This window comes from Myotis daubentonii, chromosome 18, assembly GCF_963259705.1.
Source record: "Myotis daubentonii chromosome 18, mMyoDau2.1, whole genome shotgun sequence".
NCBI classification, from domain to species: domain Eukaryota; kingdom Metazoa; phylum Chordata; class Mammalia; order Chiroptera; family Vespertilionidae; genus Myotis; species Myotis daubentonii.
In genome coordinates, this window is record NC_081857.1 from 20,977,419 (window position 1) to 20,995,893 (window position 18,475).

Genomic DNA, 18,475 nt, shown 5'->3' on the forward strand with positions numbered 1-18,475 from the left:
CACAGAGGATGGGAAGGGGGAGGGGAGGGTGTCCAGCGAATAGCTCCAGAACCAGCCTGGGGATTTGGGTGGGGAAATGGGTTGGGCAGATGGACCAGGGATGTCCAGTTGTTGCCAGGTAAGTTTGTCAGGATAAACAAGCAAGTCTATGTTAAAAGAACCACAACCAAGAGCCTTGGTACCAGATTCTATGGGAGCTGAGAGGAGGGGCCAAGGCCAGCACCCCGGTGTCAGGGAATGCTTGTCAGGGCAGCACCTTTGAAGGCTGCCAGGGTGGACAAGGGGAAGGGCGTTCCAGCAAAGACACAGATAAGCGAAGCAATGGGGTGGGTGAAAGAATATGTGGAGTTGGCGCATGCCTGGATCGGGGAACCAATAACCCAAACTCCTGCCAATAAATAAATACTCACATGGGAATCGGGGGGAGAACCAGGAAGTCCCGTCATTGCACTCCAGCCCTGGGATAGGGGCCTCCTCTGGGCCGCAGGGATGTACGATCAAGGATGCCTCCTTCCCAGGGGCCAGGCACCCTCGGACCGGCCCCCGGCCCGGAAGGCTTTGGTAGCCGCCAGCAGGCAGCTCACAGCAGGAAGCACAGGGCCAGACGGAGGGACCAGACTGCCTGGACGCCATCCCACCCCCCACCTCCAGAGCAGGGCCAGTAACAACACTAAATCACCACTCAGGGCGCACACCTGGAAGAACCGCTTCCCAGACAAAACCTACTCTCGCCTGTGGGAGGCACTCTTTTCTAAAATGCTGGTGTCCGCCCACAAGACAGCTTTTGTGCCTCCCGACTGAACTGTCCGCCCTTCCTTCCCCCAGCGGCGGACAGGTGGGGACGCCAACCCCATTTCCCTGCAGGAAAACCGAAGCCAAGCCCCTACACCGACCTTCTCGGAGGCCAGAGTCGGGCAGAGCGGCGAGGCCGGGGCCATGGGAGCCGGTCGTGGCCGCTGCTCTCCCCGCAGCCTGTGTGGCCCAGGAGGATCCTGGGCGGGGCTCCCGGTGCGGCGCATTCCGGGAGAGCGGATGGACGCAGGCTGGGAGTTAGAGGGCCGGGTTCAAGTCCTGCCTCTGCTAATTATTTGCTAATTTAACCTCTGAGTTTCCGGCTCCTAGTTTGTAGCCCGGAGATAAGGGGTCCCTCCTCGCAGAACTGCCCTAAGGTTTCAGCACTGTGTTCCTAATGTCCGCAGCAGAGCTCTGGAATATTTGCGGAGGGCACAGCGCAGTGACTGCACAGCCTGAATTCCCAGGTTAACCTTGATTCCCCAAGTTCCAGCCGCACCTGCAGTTCCTCCCTCGTGCGTGAGACCTCAGGACGCCGCCCGCACCTGGTCCCCACCCCGCACCCCACGTCACCACCAGCGTTTAGTGGGAAATTCCCAGACTCTGGCCCTCTGGCCCTCCTTCCCCGTGAGATCCTCGAGGGCAAAATCAGGGTGCCTTCCTCCCAGCAAAGTGTCTTGCATGTAGGGGATGGGGTGCACCGGACTTCGGGCTCTGTCTGTGCCCAAGGCCCATCTCTGCCCCCACGGAGACGAGGGAACGGGACTGGAGGCAGCAGCGGGGGGTGGCAGGGCGCCAGGACCAGGGCTGCAGGGCCAGCGAGGCCTATACCTCCCGGGTGGCCGAGTGGCTGGGATGGTGCAGAGCCTGGACCCGCAGGACCACAGCGGCCGCTGTCCTGACTTTGCAGGGACACCCGTATGGGAGTAGCCTCTTGTGGAGGGTGCAGGCGACTGGATCCAGGGCAGGTGGGTGCAGGACGTTGCCGGTGCACAGTCACTGGCCCGCAACAGACCCAGGGCACCTACCTGGTGCAGGCCTCGCCTGCCTAGGGAAGATGCCCCCCCCCAAAGCAAGTTAAAACAGGCGTCAGTGGGGGCGCAGCCTGCCCAGGACCGCCAGGCTTCTTGCTAGTGGCATCTGAACTTGCTCTAAGGATACTGACTTGAATGAGGCCAAAGTTGGTGCCACTGGTGTGAATCGAGGTCTGGACACACAGAGTACCACGAACTGCCTCGTGGTGGGGGTGGGGAATAGGTGAGGCACAGGAAACAGCCACACCTTTGCACTTCATTCATTTTCGGTGCCACACCTCCTTTCCCTTCCCCTTGTTGCTAGTTCCCACTCATTTTACAGAACCTGTGTGGCGCACCTCCTCATAGGCCTCCCTCCCCAGGTGATCCCTGACCCCTCCCAGGCTCCTTACCCCACGTCCCCAGGTGCCAGCTTCCCTTGCTGCACACACCTGGCCTTGTGGTAAGGGTTGAGCGTCTTTCCTAGATTCTGGCAGCTTGAGGTAGAGCCCATCTTTCTCATCAACCTGAGCTCCTGCCTGGCACATGGCCGGGCTCCTAGTTCTAAGTGAGGGTTCTGGTGGTCCTGTGGGCGATACCAGGCCGGACCCTAGGCAGCAGAGATGGGAAAGGTCAGAAGGACACCTGGAGGAGCCAAAGTCCCCTCCCACCTAGACAAGGCATGGCCCTGGCACACTGTACCTTCTTGGAATTAGAGCAAGGCAGGGCGACCTCACACAGTCCCAAGTGCCTCTCCCCTTCTTCCTTTTCTTTACTTCTTCCCCCTTCTCCTCATTTCTATGCAAATGAGGAATCCATGTTTGCACAGCCTGATTGGTCCAAATAGCACTGTCCTGATTGGTTATTATGGAGCTACTCTGATTGGTCAACAAATATACAAATGAGGCTACAACTGTGCAGTTCTGATTGGACAGGGCAAGTCTCAGTCCATTGGTTGAAATAGGATTCCAGATTTGGCTCAGACTGCAAGACCGCAATGCAGGAAGCTTGGCACCTCAGTCTGTGGCTTTTCTCTGACATGCAGTGTGCAAGACAGGCCTCGGTAAACAATGGCTGCTAGGCTCGATTATGAATTTGGGCCCTGCTAACCACGAGAAGTCCTCTTTGGAAGGTATACTTCTTGGGTCAACATGTAAAGGCAAGGAATTGGTGTATGGGAGCCACCAGGGTTTCCCTATGCCTGTGGTTTCCTGTTATGTGGAGCCATTTCTATACTTTGGGGGCCCCAGGTTGGTCTGCGAGGTGTCCCAGTCCCTCCTCACACCCTAAAGACCCAAGTACTTGTTCCTTTGGCCCCTCTGCTCACCTGCTAGAGCCTTCCCATTCTTCTTTCATCTCCTACTGCAGGTCAGCCCAGCCTCCCCATCCTGCCCTGCTGTGAGGCTCTGGGAGCCCCCCTCACCCCCTAACCTCCAGGGGCAGTAAGGAGGGGTTTTAACTGGCTCCTGTGCATAATACCCTAGAATGGGAGAGTACTCACACTCCACAGGATTGCTGCCTCCTCTCCTCATCACCTTCCTCTTAGGCCCCGTGCCTCCTTCAGTGACTTTGCTCCCTGAGAGCTGCTTAACACTCATTTTAACTGTTTGTTTTTAACCACAGTCTGCACCCGGCCAAGTTCTAAAACAGCCAGTTGCATCTATTCAAGGCCCCTTACCTTCATTCCATGTCCTGCTCATAAACGTGCTTTGCCAGGGCTCCTCTCCCAGCCCTAGGACTGACCCTGGAGGTTTCTGCATCTACACTGTCACCCCAACCCCAGGTGTCTCCCCAGCCTCCCCCTCTGGCGTGCCCAACACAGGCCACCGCGGTGCCCTTGTCCTCCCTTCTCCTCCCCCACCCAAACCTCTGCTGACGGCTATTAAAGGTCAAGCGAGCGAGTGAGTGTGCAGCCCAAAAGATAGCAACTCAGGATAGAAGCTTCAGCTTTGGCTTTTAATAAATTAAAACGGACACATGGCCACCCACTAACCCTTTGGGCAGTGTTCAGTCCTAGAAGAGGGGAGTGACCAGGTGGGACAGCCCATCCTCCGGCCTGTGCCCGGCCTTCTCCCTGTGGGTTGGCGTATCCAGAGCTGCTGTCAGGGGGTCTGGACAGAGAGCTTGTGGCTGAGGATTGTGTGGCCCTAGCTGCGGCCCAGTGTCCAAGCTCAACAGAAGGAAGACAGAGGCCTTCCTGGCCAGGCGGCTCCGGTAGCTCCAGCCTCGCTCTGGGCAGAGGCAGAGGCAGAGGAAGGGCAGTGGGGACGGGGCAGATCTGGCCAGTCTCACTGGCCACAGCTACACCTCCCTGAAATTGGTCTCAGTTTCCTGCCCGCCCGCCCCCCCCACTCCCAATCTTATATATTACAAAAAATTTGTAATATTCTGGCTACCAGATCACATTTCCTAGATGTTTTCACTCCAGACCACATGTTCCAATTTTTGATTTGGAATATGGGGTCAATGGCTACAAGGCTGTTACTCGAGGACACTTTTCCCATTCCTGGAAAAAGAGCAAAGGTGTGGAATGGGAGCTGGGAGAAACGAGATGGGAAGAGGCAGGCTCCAGGCCGATATGGCCCAGCACTGTCTTTGGTTCGGGAGTGCTGGAAGCTGCAGGAGCCCTTGACAAGGAGTGGGATGGGACCTGACGGTGAGGCGATGCTCGGGGACCAGCTGAGTGATTCAATGAATCTCTTTCCTCCCCCTGCCAACAAAGGTGCAGGAAGCTGTTGACACCACCCCAGGCCCGGGCACCCGTATTTTCTTCTCCTTGCTTTGCACAAATTACATCCTTAAACAAAATATCCAAGTAGGCTCCTTCCCTCTCCCAAGTAGCTTTGTGCAGCGCATTCCCAGTCACCCCTCCCCCCAGGCCGCTTCATGGCTTCTGAGGGAGTGACACTGAGGCCCAGAGCACCTCTGAGTCACCGTGGGATGGGCCTCTGCCTCAGCACACGGAGTGACAAGCTCTCTGCATGGGTCAGGAGCTCCTCAATGTGAGCCAATCCCAGCCCTGCAACCTTGGCCCCGTTCACCTCCAGGATCTCATCCCCCACCCCCAGCAGCCCCGAGTACAGCTTGGCCGTACTTGCATCAGCCATCTCCTGCACGTAGAAGCCTGCAAAGGAAAACAGGAGAACTTAACAAGTGAAATCAAAGACATGCATCTCTGGCATGCTGACCAGGTGGGTGCTGTTTTTTGGGGGGGAGAGGGGCAGGGGCAGGTGCTCATACAGGGCACTTCTGCTCACGCACACGCACACACACATACACACACACACCCTCATTATTCCCACTCAAAATCACAACTACTTCATATATAGATATGGTATAACTTCATTTCTCCATCTCCTCTTTTAAAATGCCCTAGTGCAAATAATGCTTTCAGCTGTAATGGTTCACATATACCCCAGTGTGAATGAGCTAATCTTAGCTTTTTCTGAGATGAGCTTTGATTGTAGAATAGGAAAATAATGCTTAAAAATTAGGAAAATGACCTACGACGTGTCCGGCACAGTGCTAAATGGCACTCACACACAAACTCCATTGCTGCCCTCAAGTCGCCGGAGTGGGGGGAAGGCATCGCTGAAGTAGCTGAGGTCCAGTCCAAGCCTGGCTTGCTTCCTGCTATTGTCTAGGGCTAGCCCTGGCCTCAGTCTTCCTCGGGTATAGTCCTCACTTGGAACTCGGAGGCCTCTGGACAAAGGCCCAGAAACATAAAAATCCTACCCCCATATTTAAAGACATGGTGGCTCCCTTTTCCCTTCTTCACCCCCCCCCCCCCCCCCCGCACTGTCCCCGAGAGGCCCTGCCTGGCCAGTGTGACCATTCCGAGGTCTCCAAAGTGCACCGGGAGCCCTGGGAGAACCCATCCTCCCCTGGGTCTGACTCAGAGAACCCACGTTGGTGGGACAGGCTCTGTGGGGCCTCAGGGCTGGATAGGCCGGGTGACACTCGCCTCTCCTGGCCACACAGGAGAGGGTTCCCCTCTCACCAAAACTTCTGCTGAAAACCTTTCAAACCCCTTCACCTAAGAGGTTAGAGGAGGAGCAGGCTCTTCCAGGGAAATCTGGTGAACACAGGTGTCCACTGGGGGGCCGCAGGGGATGATTGACACCGGCAGAATTCATGGGGCGAGGGGGGTGTTGGGGGGGACTTTGCAAGGCCTCAGCGCCCTCCCTGCTGCCAGCCCAGGCTCAGCTGGCTCCCTCCACACTGAACAGCTGCCTGTGCATCACTCCCCACCTCCTCTTCCTGGAACCAGCTTCCTTAGAAGGGACACGAAAGGGCAACTTGCCCTGTTTCTCAGTCTCTGACCTAAAGCCATTTAACACACCTCGGACCAGTGGGAACTCATCGCTCTGATCCATGCGGCCCAACTCTGGCCCCAGCAGTCAAGCTTTCCAGAGCCCACTCTGTGGAATTTGGGTTTGAATGTGCATTGAAATCTCCTCTGAGGCACCTGAGGATTTCTAGCTCTGGGTTTAGCAAATCTGATCTTTTGTCAAGTTCCCTGTCCCTGGGCTGAGGTGGGGAGCCCCTTTCGGTGCTTCTCAGTCACCCCTAGCCTTTCCTGAGAGGCTGTCTCCCCGCAGCAAGGTACATCTGTCATCTTGATTGCACAGGCTTCTCTCTCACAGGCCCTGTCTTCTACCTCTTCCATCTGGGTGTTTGAACTGCTTTCTGGCCTGTCTGCATGTTGGAAAAAGGCAGGTAAAATGGGGAGGGGTGGGGCCTGTAGAAATGGCTGCTATACAGCAGGATGTGAGGTGGGGAGTGTTGAGAAAACCCAAAAGAATGCAGCCAGAGTCAGACCAGACACTGATGTCATGCCAGCCATTTGGGGGAGACTCGGGGGTAGGTTTTACAACTGAAAGTCATGCCAAAAATATGACAGAGAGACTGCTTTGTAGGCATGTATTGGCTGCTGAACACGGCCTTTGCTAAGGATGTATGCTCCTTATGTTGCATTAGAAGCAGAAGACAAAGCCTGCTATTCTCTCATGCTTGTATAGAATCGGATGTGGTAGCCAGCAAGTTAGCACCAGCATCTTGACTCTTTAGGAAGGATTGCAAACCAACCCCAGCCCACAGAGCCGCTGAGGCCCAGGAAAAACGACTCTTGGCTGCGGGAGGACGGCGTGTGGCCAGGAGGCCCTGTTCCGCATGCATGGGGATCTCTGTGACATCCGACGGCTAGCTGCAGCAGTACAGGCAGGACACCACCTGGGCAGGACAGGGAAGAGCTCTCACCAACCAGGTGAGGGAGCCTGGGAGAGTGGGCCAGGGCAGAGCCCGAGGAGCCCTTGGTGATTACAGACCCCTGCCCGTCAGAACTCCATGACAGGTGATGGGGGAGGGGATCCCACTGCCTGCAGAGGATCCTAAAAGGACTTTTGGGGGGTATGGGGGCCGAGTACATGCTTGGTTGTGTATGATCTCACACTGACAGATGATGCCAGTCCCCATCTGGAATTCTGCTCCCCAAATACATTCTCTTTCTGAGGAGAGAAGTGAAGAAAAGCGCCAGGCACCTTTCTCCGTGCGCCACCGAATGCTCCTTCTGACTCCGCCAGGGTCTGGGAGCCAGGATGCCTGAGAACCTAACCCTCCGGAGCCAGCTCTGAGGGAGGGGCCTGGATGCACAGACAGGCAGGCACATTCCGCGTGCCCAGACACACTCAGCAGCTGGAGGAGGGAACCATTTAAACACATCGGCCACATCAAAGGACTGCCTCTGAGAACTGGCAAGCACAAGCAGTCTCCCTCTGGCTCCCCAGTGAATAGTTGGCCTTCAAGATTCTGATTTTAAGAATGTCATCAGACAGCAGAGGGACAGTGGGGTCAGGCCTGCCAAGAGCTACTTCCCCCCGCCCCCAGCAGCCCCATACCTTGACTCTTCAGAAAGAGCCCCTGCGGGAAGAACTCTAGTCCTTTTGATCAGAGGCTCTCTGAGCCCAGAGCTCCACTGCCCAGCCAAAGACCAGAAAAAAACTCTGATCACCAGTGTGGTTTGCTAAGGTCCCAGGGCTGTGGGGCCCAGAAAGTGGAGGGAGCGTACCTGAGTCCCGGCGCCCATTCCCGGAGGCCACACAGAAGCCAAAAGTGCCCTCTGGGGAGCGTTGCAGCTGCAGCTGGCTGGTGCCGTCTGGGAACACCTCCACCACGTGGCCTACTGTGCGGGCCAGGCTGGGGGCACCCACATCCTCCACTCTGAGCGCACGCCGGGGCGGGGCCTTGGCTAACCTGCATGGCAACCGGAGACAGAGTGAGGGCAACGAGGGCTGGCACTGGGCTCCAGCCCCTTGGCTTACAGAAGACTTGCCTCTCCACTGACGGCTGGGGCTCCAGCATGAAGAGCCTGCTAGGGCCGAGACTGGCACCCCCGTCTTGAAGCTCCCCAGCCTGCTGCTGCACCAGAAGCCCCAGCCATGAGCAAAGTTTTTAACCTTTTCAGGTGCAGAGACTTCTCTGAGAACCTGATGAAAGCTGTAATTTTATATAAAATTTCCAGGAGTTAACGGACACCCTGAAGTCCCTCCATGGAACTCTAGGTAAGAGCAGCTAACCTAGAGGGTCACAGGTCAAGGGCCTTCTCCAGGAAGGGTCACAGGTCAAGGGCCTTCTCCAGGAAGGGTCACAGGTCAAGGGCCTCTTTTGAGGTCTCTGCCTCTGGATCTTTAATCTGATCTTTAGCTGAGCTAAGGAAGGTCTCTGGACATTCTGACTTCAAGATGTCATCAGACAGCAGAGAGATGGAGGAATCAAACCTTCCAACTCCACCCCTTTCAGCACCCCACACCTTCTCAAAGCTCAACTGCACATGAGGTGCGGGTTCCAAGACTCCTGCGGCACCTGAGGCTCAGAGAACTGGCCTCCCTTTCTCTTAATGGGATCCCATTCAGGGCCATGCCGCTGAGGCAAGAAGTTAAGCTTATGGTTCCATTGTCCATTCTTAGTTTGTCCTCTAGACCACTTGCCCACTTGCCCACTCTTACCTGCCAGGTTCACTGTGGTCCCCTGGCTCCCCTACCAGGTACAGGCTGGACCGGTCCACCTTGCCGCTCAGCAGAGAATAGAGGTTCTGAAAGGAGGCAGCTTTCCGATGTTGGTGAGAGGGTGACACCTAGAGGTAAAGGTCCAATATTGCAGGTGAGAAAAGCCGCCTGGCAAGGGGATGACAGAGACTTGACCCCAACCATGAACCTGAGGGCCCTCTTTCAAAGTAACAGGAGGAGTTTTGTCACTACTTCAAGCTGCTGCACCATAATTTACTCAAGTAGATGGGTCTACACAGGTGATATGACCTGAAGCTTCCAGGTTTGGGGTTGTCTTGGCTGAAATAACAATTTAGTACTAAGACACTAATTACCACACCACTTATTAAGAGAATCTAATTTTCTTGTTAAAAAAAAAATTAAATCAAATTAATTATAGAATAACAAACATAACTTTGGAGTTAAAATGTTAAATAGTGTTTTTGCGATTCTTATAAGCACCGCGCGCTAACCGATTGCGCCACTGGAGCTCCATTTTGCGATTCTTTAGTATATCCCTTTTATGATCAGTTACATTTAAAATTTTTAATCTAAGTGTGCACCTTAAACCATCATGAATAAAAAGATGGCAAAGACAAAAGTCCCTTGAGGACTTTCCCCAGTGGTGGGTGTGGGGTGGGCACAGGTAAGTTAAAGGCCCTAAATGCAGTAGGAAGTGCTTGGTTGAAAGTGCAGACGATGTGCAGGGAAGCAGAAAGAGACTTTGTTTGGCTTAGGAGGCCGGGGGACACTTAGAGGAGCTGATCTCTGAGTGAGGCTAGAGGCAGGAACCTGTGAGGTGAATACAGGGGTAGCGTGCTCCAGGCAGAAGAAACAGCAGGTACGAAGACATGAGGGGCGAGGGAAAACATGGTCGGTTCTGGGTCATACTCATGGTCTGGTGGTGAGGCTGCAGAGGTGATGGGAGGTGGGCTGGAGCAAGGGGCCAGCCCTGGAAGGACCTCGTATGGCCTGCTAGAGAGCCCTGAGTGATGCTCATCTGAAGAGTTACAAAATCTGATCTGTGTTCTAGAAATCGACCCAGTGAGGAGCCCATTCGGAAGGTGGGGGGTAGGAATGGTAGGGAGAAGCAGACTTTAAAACAAATGTTACAGACATGTATTACATTTGGAATCCATGCTCTAGAGAAATAAGGCATATCATCAAGAAATTGAAGGGGGGGGGGATTTATAGCTGGTTTATATCAGAGTTCAACGAGGCTTCCTGGGATAAGTCATGTTAACGCAGACCTGAAGGACAAGCAGGAGTTTCCTGAGGAGAGCCTTCCAGATGCAGGTGTAAAGGGAAAGAGCCACAGCCAGTGGAGGATGTGGGAGCATCAGGAGGGGGCGGGTGAGAGAACAGGGCCGCTGCCCACTCAGGAGGGCAAAACGGAAAGCAAGCTGCTGCAGCATGCACCCACCCTCTCACCCCACACCCGGCGGCACAACAGTCTAACAGGAAGTCGCTCGCCCTGAGCTATGTCCTGAATAGTTCTGGGTGAGAGATGGGTTCTTCTTTTATCCTCTTTTTCCAGTTCTTGTACATTTCTTTCTACTCCTCAGTCCGCCCTTTCTCACCAGCTTGCTCTCTCCCTTCCCACTCGGCTTAGATTGCTGACAGCACCTCTACTACACTGACATCATTGTCACTTCCCTAGAGGGCTTTACAGAGCTCTGAGGGCAACACACCAGGTGTCCTGGCTCAGATATACAGGGGACAGATCTAACTTCATGGGGAAAGTGAATTTCTGGAGCATGGTGTCACTCTCGGGTCCTCTTCCCAGCTTATATAAGGCTGTTTTGTTTCTGTTTTTGCCTTCCATTCATTCATCCAGCAAATACTTATTGAATGCCAACCACGTACCAGGTAGTGTTCCTGGAGCCAGACTGAAATGGAATTTTCATTCAGTCTGAAAATAAAAGACTCCAGTATGGCAAACCACAATCACCTGCTTCCTTCCGCCCAGGGAGGGGAGCAGAGACTAGAAGAACAAACATAATACTGGAAACACCTGGAACAGAACAGGGTTTTCAGAAACATAGCTGAGTCAGTGAGCTGCTGTTGGTTTACCCTCCAGCACACGGGGAGGGACAATTTAGCAGGCTGCCCTGCATCTCCTCACTCACTGTGCATTATGTCTACTATACTCACCATTGTACTGAATATTGGGAATATAAAGATCAACGGTGTTCCCTCAAAGAAGTCACACTCCAGTGAGGGGAGACAAACAAAAATCAATTAAAATACTATGTGCAAGTTCCACCAAGGAGGGTAGCCCAGAATGAGATAAAAACATAGAGTAAGGAAGGGTAGGAAGTGGCTTCCTGGAAGATGCAATGGCTGAAGTATCCTTGGATGAGAAGACATTAGCAGGTAGAGAAGGCGGGAGAAAAGAAACATGAAGGTTGAAAGTCAGACAGTGTGTGGCCTTCATGACAGAACTTCAAGGTCAAGGACAACTGGGCTGAGTGTTAGAAGGAGAGTGATGTGAGATGAAAGCAGTCAGATCACAGAAACCCTCTGGCATTGTCAAGTGACCTGAGCTTTATCCTGAGAGTGGTAAGGGACCAATGGCCTGTATGAAGTGAGGGCATGGTAAGCCAGATTTGCATAGCAGAAGGACCATTCTGGAAGCCAGTGGAGAAAGACAGACAGGAATGCCAGTCTGGAGGTCCTGGAGGTATCCAGGAAGTGATTTGTGCTAGACTAAGGGTCACTGTGGCCATGAAGAAGGTTCTAGAATGACCAGGCAGTAGACTCCAGGTCTTGGCAGCAGTGACAGAGTTGAAGGAGGGGGAGAGGAAGGCATCTAGGATGAGTCCACACTGGAAAGCCGGTGGGGGAGGGGAGATGCTGCTACCGTACTGTGTCCTGGGGACCCAAGTCTCAGAGATCAACTGTGGGGAAGCAGGAGCCTTCTTTTCTCCACCTTTGCCTCCTCAGCACTTCATTTCTCCTTTCACCTTTTGTTCCAATGGTGCCTACACCACCACCTGCCTCACACAGCCCTTGTCTGGGCCCTTCGGACTCACCAGATGCAGGGATTGTAACGATGGGGCTCTCTTCATTTTGGGGGTGCTGGTATGTGAAGCCGGACCAGGCGCAGGGGGCTGCAGCTGCTCCACACTGCGGCTGCGGGACTTGCCCAACTTGGGCCGTGTGCCCTGGCCCAAGGCCAAGAAGAACTTTTTCAGCCCAAGGGTGGTGATGCTGCTGCTGGCTTTCTTGTTCCTGTCAGAAGGGGCAGCTGAGGGCGGGCCAGGTCCTGCACTGACCCCTGGTAGGTCTCTGAAATGCAAGGGTGGACATGAGGTTGGGGGGAGAGGGCTGTGGAAGTGAGGGTGGGCTTCTCCTGAGGGTTCTGTGGGTCCCGGATGAGCCAGCACCACGCCTTGTGGAGGAAGAGACCGCCAGGCTGCAGAAAGAAAGGCTGAGTGGATCTTGCACGGTAGCTTCTAGAAAGGGCAGCTCAGACAGGACCCTTGGTTTCACACTCAACAGCGGGTTTACCCGATCATTCATTCATTCATTTGCTCGTTCACTATTTCCAAAGAACCTCTTCTAGGCCTCTCGTAGGCACTGGGACATGTGGCAAATGGCCTGGGTAGGTGAGAGTGATAAGCAGACAGACAAGGTTCTGACTCTTGGGAGCTTATAAACAGCAGATTAGGAAACCAAGGAGAGACACCATCAGCGACTGCTGAGTAGGGTGAAGCAGAGAGAGACAGGGTGGCCAGGGAAGGCCTCTCTGAGGAGGTGACCTTTAAACTGAAAGTTGAATGGCAAGAAGTCAGTCCCACCAAGCCCAGAAATGAGAGCTCCAGGGAGAAAAAAGCTGGCAGCAAAGCTCGAGGGCAGGAAGGGGGTCGGTGCATTCAAGCACATAGCGGGGCCAGGCCATTAGGACGTGGATATCATCATGAGCAAGGGACACGAAGCAGGTGAGGTCAGACAGGCAGATTACACTGACCACATAAACCAAGGCAAGAGGTTTGAATTCTACTCCAAGCTAAAGGAAAGACATGATGGGTTTTAAGTAAGAGAAATGACATCACTGAATTAAGTTTTCAAAAGCTACCTTTGACTCTTGTGTGGAGAAGGGACTAGAGGGGGCAAGAGGGAAGGCAGAGAGCAGCAGGGCTGTTAGAGTTGCACAGAAAGAAGTAAGGCAGCTTAGACCAGGAGAAATGCAACACGGGTGGGCTTGGGGCTGGAGAGGACCGGCCAGTGGGTTGGAGTCGGAAAGAAGGAAAATGGGGCAGCTCAGAGGATGCCCAGATGTGGGTGTGAGCACTGTGGAGTGGTTCTGTGTTCGTGGGGAAGAGGCCCTGGGGGAAGCGGTTTTGGTCGAAGTGATCAACAATTCAGCGAGGCTCTCAGACACCCTGGTGGACGTGTCAGGGAAAACTGGATGCACAGGTGTGGCGTTTGGGAGCACACAGGGCTGGAGATGGAGACTTGGCTTTCAGTGGCACGTGAAGCCTTGGGTCATATGTCACCATGAATGATGCATAGCAGAGAAGAGGTGGCCCTGGCTAGAGGATGGCTCCCCAGAACAAGGACTCAGACATCACGCTAAAGAGAGAATGGCAATGTAAATACTGAGCTCTTTCCTCAGCATTTGGTTGTCTCCAAGCCCAGAGCGAGGAACAAGTTCTCTCAGACAGGCTGTCCCAACCTGGGGCACCTTGAGGGCTGAGACTGGCTGGCCAGCTGTGCCTAGCACAGCACCTGGAGCTTGAGGCCATTCAGTGAATGTTTGGTGAATACATAATCAAGCACATTAGGTTGGAAATGTTTGGGAGAGAAGCATTGGGGTGCCATGGTTAGATGTAAGTCTGGGAACCCTCCAAGGACTTGGGAGCAGTGAGGTCAGTCATGCTACCACTCCAGGGGGGCTCTTTCTTCACTTAGCACCTCCCACCCCCCCACCTCCTACGGGCAGGGCTCACTCTTGCTCCTGTCACTCACTGGGATGACACAAGCCCTTCAGAACTTGACTCTGTCCTCTGCAGGCCTTCCTCTGGTTCCTGGCTGGACTCTGGCTCCTCTAAAGCCAGGGAGAAGGTGACACCCATGGAGCTGACGGTGCCAACACCTGCAGAGGTGAGAAAGTCATGGATTCCTCCTGCAACAACCACAGCATCCCTCCCATGTCACTGACCCATCCCACAAGGGAGGGGACAGTCCCAACCCAGAGGCAGGAGAGTCGGAGAAAGCTGGAGAGAGGCAGTGGTGAGCCCCACAAAACAGGGACAGGGCCTTATGTACTGCTGTTACCCCATTTCCCCCAGCACAATACTGGTGCACAGTAGCTGATTAATTAATGCCTGTTAAATGAAGGGACTGTTTGTGGTAAGTCATGTCCCTCTTATATCAAGAGACATAGTTGAGAGCAGGGGAATATTTTGTATTCCTGAGGCAGCTGGAATGTGCTGGGCAATGAGTTAAACCCTCCCCAGAGATTATTTCATGGGTTCCTAGGAGACAGGTTCTATGATTACCCTCAGATTACAGTGGAGGAGCCTGGAGTGTAAAGGGGTCCAGTGACATGCCCAGGACCTCCTGGCTAATGAGAAGAGGAGCCTCACCTGGGCCTCTGCTCCAGGCCCCAAGGAGGTGAAGATCGGCTGCCCAAAAAGGTCAGCAGTTCTCAGAATAGAAGATCCACAGGAAGTGGTTAAGGGCAGCCAGCCTAAAGCCCACCAGGGAAGGAAACCACACCTTAGTTCAAGGAGGGGCCTGCTTCCTCCAGGTTCATGTGAGCAAGGGAGGGAGAGGGAAAGTGTATGTCTGTGTGCAGGGGAGGGGTGGCCAGCACACAGGGTGGGGAGATTCTTGTTATCCACATCCTCAGTAAGGTCAGTATGGCCTGTCGTCTGTCTGCCCTCTCCTCCTCCACTGTGTCCAAGCCCTCAATCCCTCCTGAGCCAGCCCAGCCCCAGGGCTGCCAGAGCTGTGGGCCCATTAAAGCAGGCTGTGTGGGGTGGGCGTGTGTCTCCTGCCTAAAAGTCAGTGGCTGAGGTGCTCACCTTAGCTCACAACATCAGGGATCAGAGCTAAGGCTGCTGATGCCCAGGTTTGCCCACATTATGTGGACCCCTTCCAAGGGCAGAGGTGATATCCTACATCCTTTGCCTGCTGAAACACACCAGTCTGCCCAGCAGGGCCGGGGGTCTGGGGGGGCGGGGGCCTCAGGTGCCAGAGAGCAAACCCAGCATTCCTTGTAAGAGCTTTGCCTACTGGTCACTGTGTCCTCTGGACCAGCGGTTGCCAAACTTTCAGACCTCACGGACCACCAGTGGTCTGTGGACCACTGGTTGGCAATCGATGCTCCAAAGGTTTCCTTAAACCAGCGGTCGCCAACCTTTCGGACTTCACAGACCACAAGTGGTCCATGAACCACTGGTTGGCGACCGCTGCTCTAGACAGCATGTCTGTGCCTGGCCACGGAAAGTCTCAAGGGCAGGACTGCTGCTGAATTAATTCACTTATTGCATTTATTCCCCTCAGTGCCTAGAACAGTGCCTGGCATGTAACAGGTGCTCAAACAATACTGAACGAATGAAATGAAGACACTGAAGGGGCGTTTTAGCACTTACTACTCTAAGCAAATGGTCAATCCTAGAGCTGCTGCCTCTCCTAGCTCTGCTGATGGTACAGTTTCCTTGCAGCCCAGGCCACCACCAGCCACTTAGCTTGGTCCTTCGATACACCCCTCAGGATTCCCAGAGGTCAGAGGCTTCAGCACCGCTTTCCCATGCTCTGCCTCCTCAGGGGAGTTGTTAACCCGCCTCCAGGCTGATGCTGAACCCTGCACCCAGCCCACAGACCCTGCTAGCTTCCCTGACACCTGCCATTGATCAGGGGGCTCCACGGGGCTGCTAGGAATGGTGTGTGGCTGTGTAACTTATGAAGACGAGCAGTAAGAGAAGGATGTGTGAGACCACAGACTTGGCCTCAGCTCTAGGACTGCCCCAGACTGGGCCACCTTACCACCTCTGCAGTTCTCCAGGGGTGCCTCGGGCTCCTGGCTGCTGGTGCCCTTCTCCACCCTGCCCTCGAGGACAGCGCCCCCCGAGGACGAGGACCCAGGCACACTGTTGTTGCAGTTGTTGGTGGAGAGGCCCAGCAGTGGGTGCCCGCCGTGGTGGCTGCAGGGCTGTGTCTGTGGGGGGCTGAGCTCACAGGTCCTGGGAACTACACTTCCTGAAGGAGGCCGGGGGGTGCCAGCAGATTCTCCCCGGTCACCAGGCCTGCGGGGTGCCTTCCTGTGAGGCCCAGGTGAAGTGGTTTTCCTGGAAGAAGGAGGAGTTGGCACCCAGCCTTCCGAGGAAAGGGAAGCCGTTGGCTGCTGGGCCTGGTGTGGGGCAGAGGGCTCTTCATGGCTCTGTTTCAGGGGGATGGTTTCCAGAGATTGGTGGCTTCCCATAACCTGGTCTTGTCTGCCTGGCCCCAAGGGTGCCAGCTTCACGAAGGAGGCCGGGGCACAGGCCTTCCGGCACAGAGCCGAGGAATCCACAGAGGGAGCCCAGTGGTTTCCTGGTCGCAACTCCCCCTGGGGCCCCAGGGGGGCCCCCTCAGGTTCCTGCCCAGGAGGCTTGGAGTAAGGGTTTTCTCTGGGGAACAGAGTCCCCTCGGGTGTGTGTCCTCTGCCTTCTTTCACTGCATCTGAAACCTCCAGGAGATCAACCCCAGGCAGGTTGTGCGGGGCCGGAGGGCTCCCCGGTGGTTCCCTTTCAGCCTTCCGGCACCACCTGTGGCCTCCACGAGGCCTGGAGCCCCGCAGTCGGGGGCCGCGGGCTCTGGGGGGCTGAGAGGTCCCGGCCTCTTCGCTGTCGGTCCTGCAGCTGTCGGAGGTGTCCGTGCTGTCCAGGGCGGAGTCCACCTCCTCGGGGCGCACAGAGTCTCCCATACGTGTCTCCCGGATCCGTTCGGTGCGGGGCCCTTGCTCGGCGGGGAGCAGCCTGAAGGGGGCGCTCAAGCCCCAAGAGCTAAGGGGCTCTGCCAACCCTCCCTCCAGCCCACAGGCAGCCCCGTGCCCCTGGAGGAGCTGGGGGTCCCGGGCTGCCTTCCCAAGGGCAGGGCGTAGATCCTCGATGCAACTGCCACAGGCTCGGCAGGTCCTCTCGATGCCCCGTGTGGGCGGCCGCTCCGGGAAGGCTCTCCGGTCCGGGTGGCCCACAAGCCTGTGCGGAGTCCGTTCGCTTGCGTCCCTGCGCAGGAGGCCCCCGGCGATGTAGTCTGCGAGCTCTGGCTTGGAGCGCAGGGGGCCCTGCTCGGCCATCTGCAGCGCCGGGCTCAGCACCTGGCGCTGGCGCTGCTGCAGCCGCTCCAGGTAGCGGGACTCGGCCTCCCGGGCAGACTCATCCTCAAAGCGGACATGGGACGGGGAGGGGCCCCGCTTCGGCCACTGCCCGCTGCTGGACTCCCCGCTGGAGGAGTCGCTCGTGCTCCCGTTGTGGCGGTTGTCTCTGCAGGCAAAGGGCATCCTCCGGTCCAGGGCTGGGTTTCTCCTGCCATCCCTGATGGGGAGACAGAAGCAAGGCCACAGAAGTGAGGAGGAAGGTAGCCTGGGGTGCTCCGTGGTAACCACAACCCCCAAGTTACCCCAAATCAGGTTCCTGGGGAGCCAGGCAGCAAACCGGAGTAGCTCACAAGCCCATCCAGAGCCGGAGACATGGCGCTAAAGAGGATCAACGGGACCTTCTTTATTGTGCATTTCCCTCTGTTGCCAGCTCAGCCTGAGTTAAGATGAAACTTTATTAAACTCAGGATTGTACAGGAAGATGACACCAAAGTCTTCCAGCGTGGCATGCGTGATGTGCGTGTGTGGGTGCGCACACACACGCGTGTGCACACAGGAGTACATGAGCCTGGCCACCATGGCATCTGGCAGTGATGACTTGTGGCAGTACCGTATTTGCTATAAAGATTTAATGGGAAGAGTACGTTTTAAGTCTCTACAGAGACTGTGTGGGACCAGAAGTTAGGGTTTCTTGCTCTCCCTCTGGGTTCCCAATCATCTTGCTTAGACAAAATTTAGACAGAGCGACACTGATGCTCCAGATGCTCCCTCTGTCTGTTCCCACACCCCTTCCCTGTACCTGTCCCACCTCAGCCCCTCAAGCACACTCATCCTGAAAAGCTGTGATGAGAATTACCGTGCTAGGAAAGGTCTCCGCATTCTGTCACCAACCTGTGCTCTGGGAGACACTGTGCCTGGTGGTCAAGTCAGATCTCACACCAGGGCGCCCTGGAGCAGGTTACCTGACTTTCAGACCACTATGCGAATGGACCCATTTTTCTGTCAGAGGCCAGGTAAGTACCATACTTCTCCCTCCCTGAGGACCCACCTACACCTGGATCACTTTAGGCTGTCAGGGCCTGAGGAAGGGGCTGTGGGACAATCACATCTAAAAAGGGATCCAGGTCCTACCAGCCACATCACTGACCTTAACTTTTATTTTATTTTTTAAAATAAATTTTATTGATTTCAGAGGGAGAGAGAAATAGAAACATCAATGATGAGAATCATTCATCAGCTGCCTCCTACATGCCCCACACTGGGGATCAAACCTGCACCCTGGGCATGTACCCTGACTGGGAATTGAACCTTAACCT

At 55.2% G+C, this 18,475-nt stretch overlaps 1 protein-coding gene across 4 annotated transcripts in view; it reads right to left on the reverse strand.

Moving 5' to 3' along the window:
* Positions 1-3,742: 3,742 nt before the first annotated feature.
* KIAA1614 (KIAA1614 ortholog) overlaps positions 3,743-18,475 on the reverse strand; it is a 35,146-nt gene continuing 20,413 nt past the window's right edge. For 2 of the 4 annotated variants that reach the window (XM_059673897.1, XM_059673895.1), the window contains 6 exons: positions 15,848-17,376; positions 13,823-13,949; positions 11,884-12,139; positions 8,810-8,937; positions 7,873-8,057; positions 3,743-4,929 (listed from right to left, as the gene is read on the reverse strand). In XM_059673897.1, the coding sequence (XP_059529880.1) occupies positions 4,736-4,929; positions 7,873-8,057; positions 8,810-8,937; positions 11,884-12,139; positions 13,823-13,949; positions 15,848-17,376 (2,419 nt within the window). In that variant the 3' untranslated portion in view covers positions 3,743-4,735. Of the gene's footprint in view, positions 4,930-5,901; positions 7,038-7,872; positions 8,058-8,809; positions 8,938-11,883; positions 12,140-13,822; positions 13,950-15,847; positions 17,377-18,475 lie in introns of those variants that run through there. The other 2 variants (XM_059673896.1, XR_009449823.1) reach the window with 2 other exon arrangements.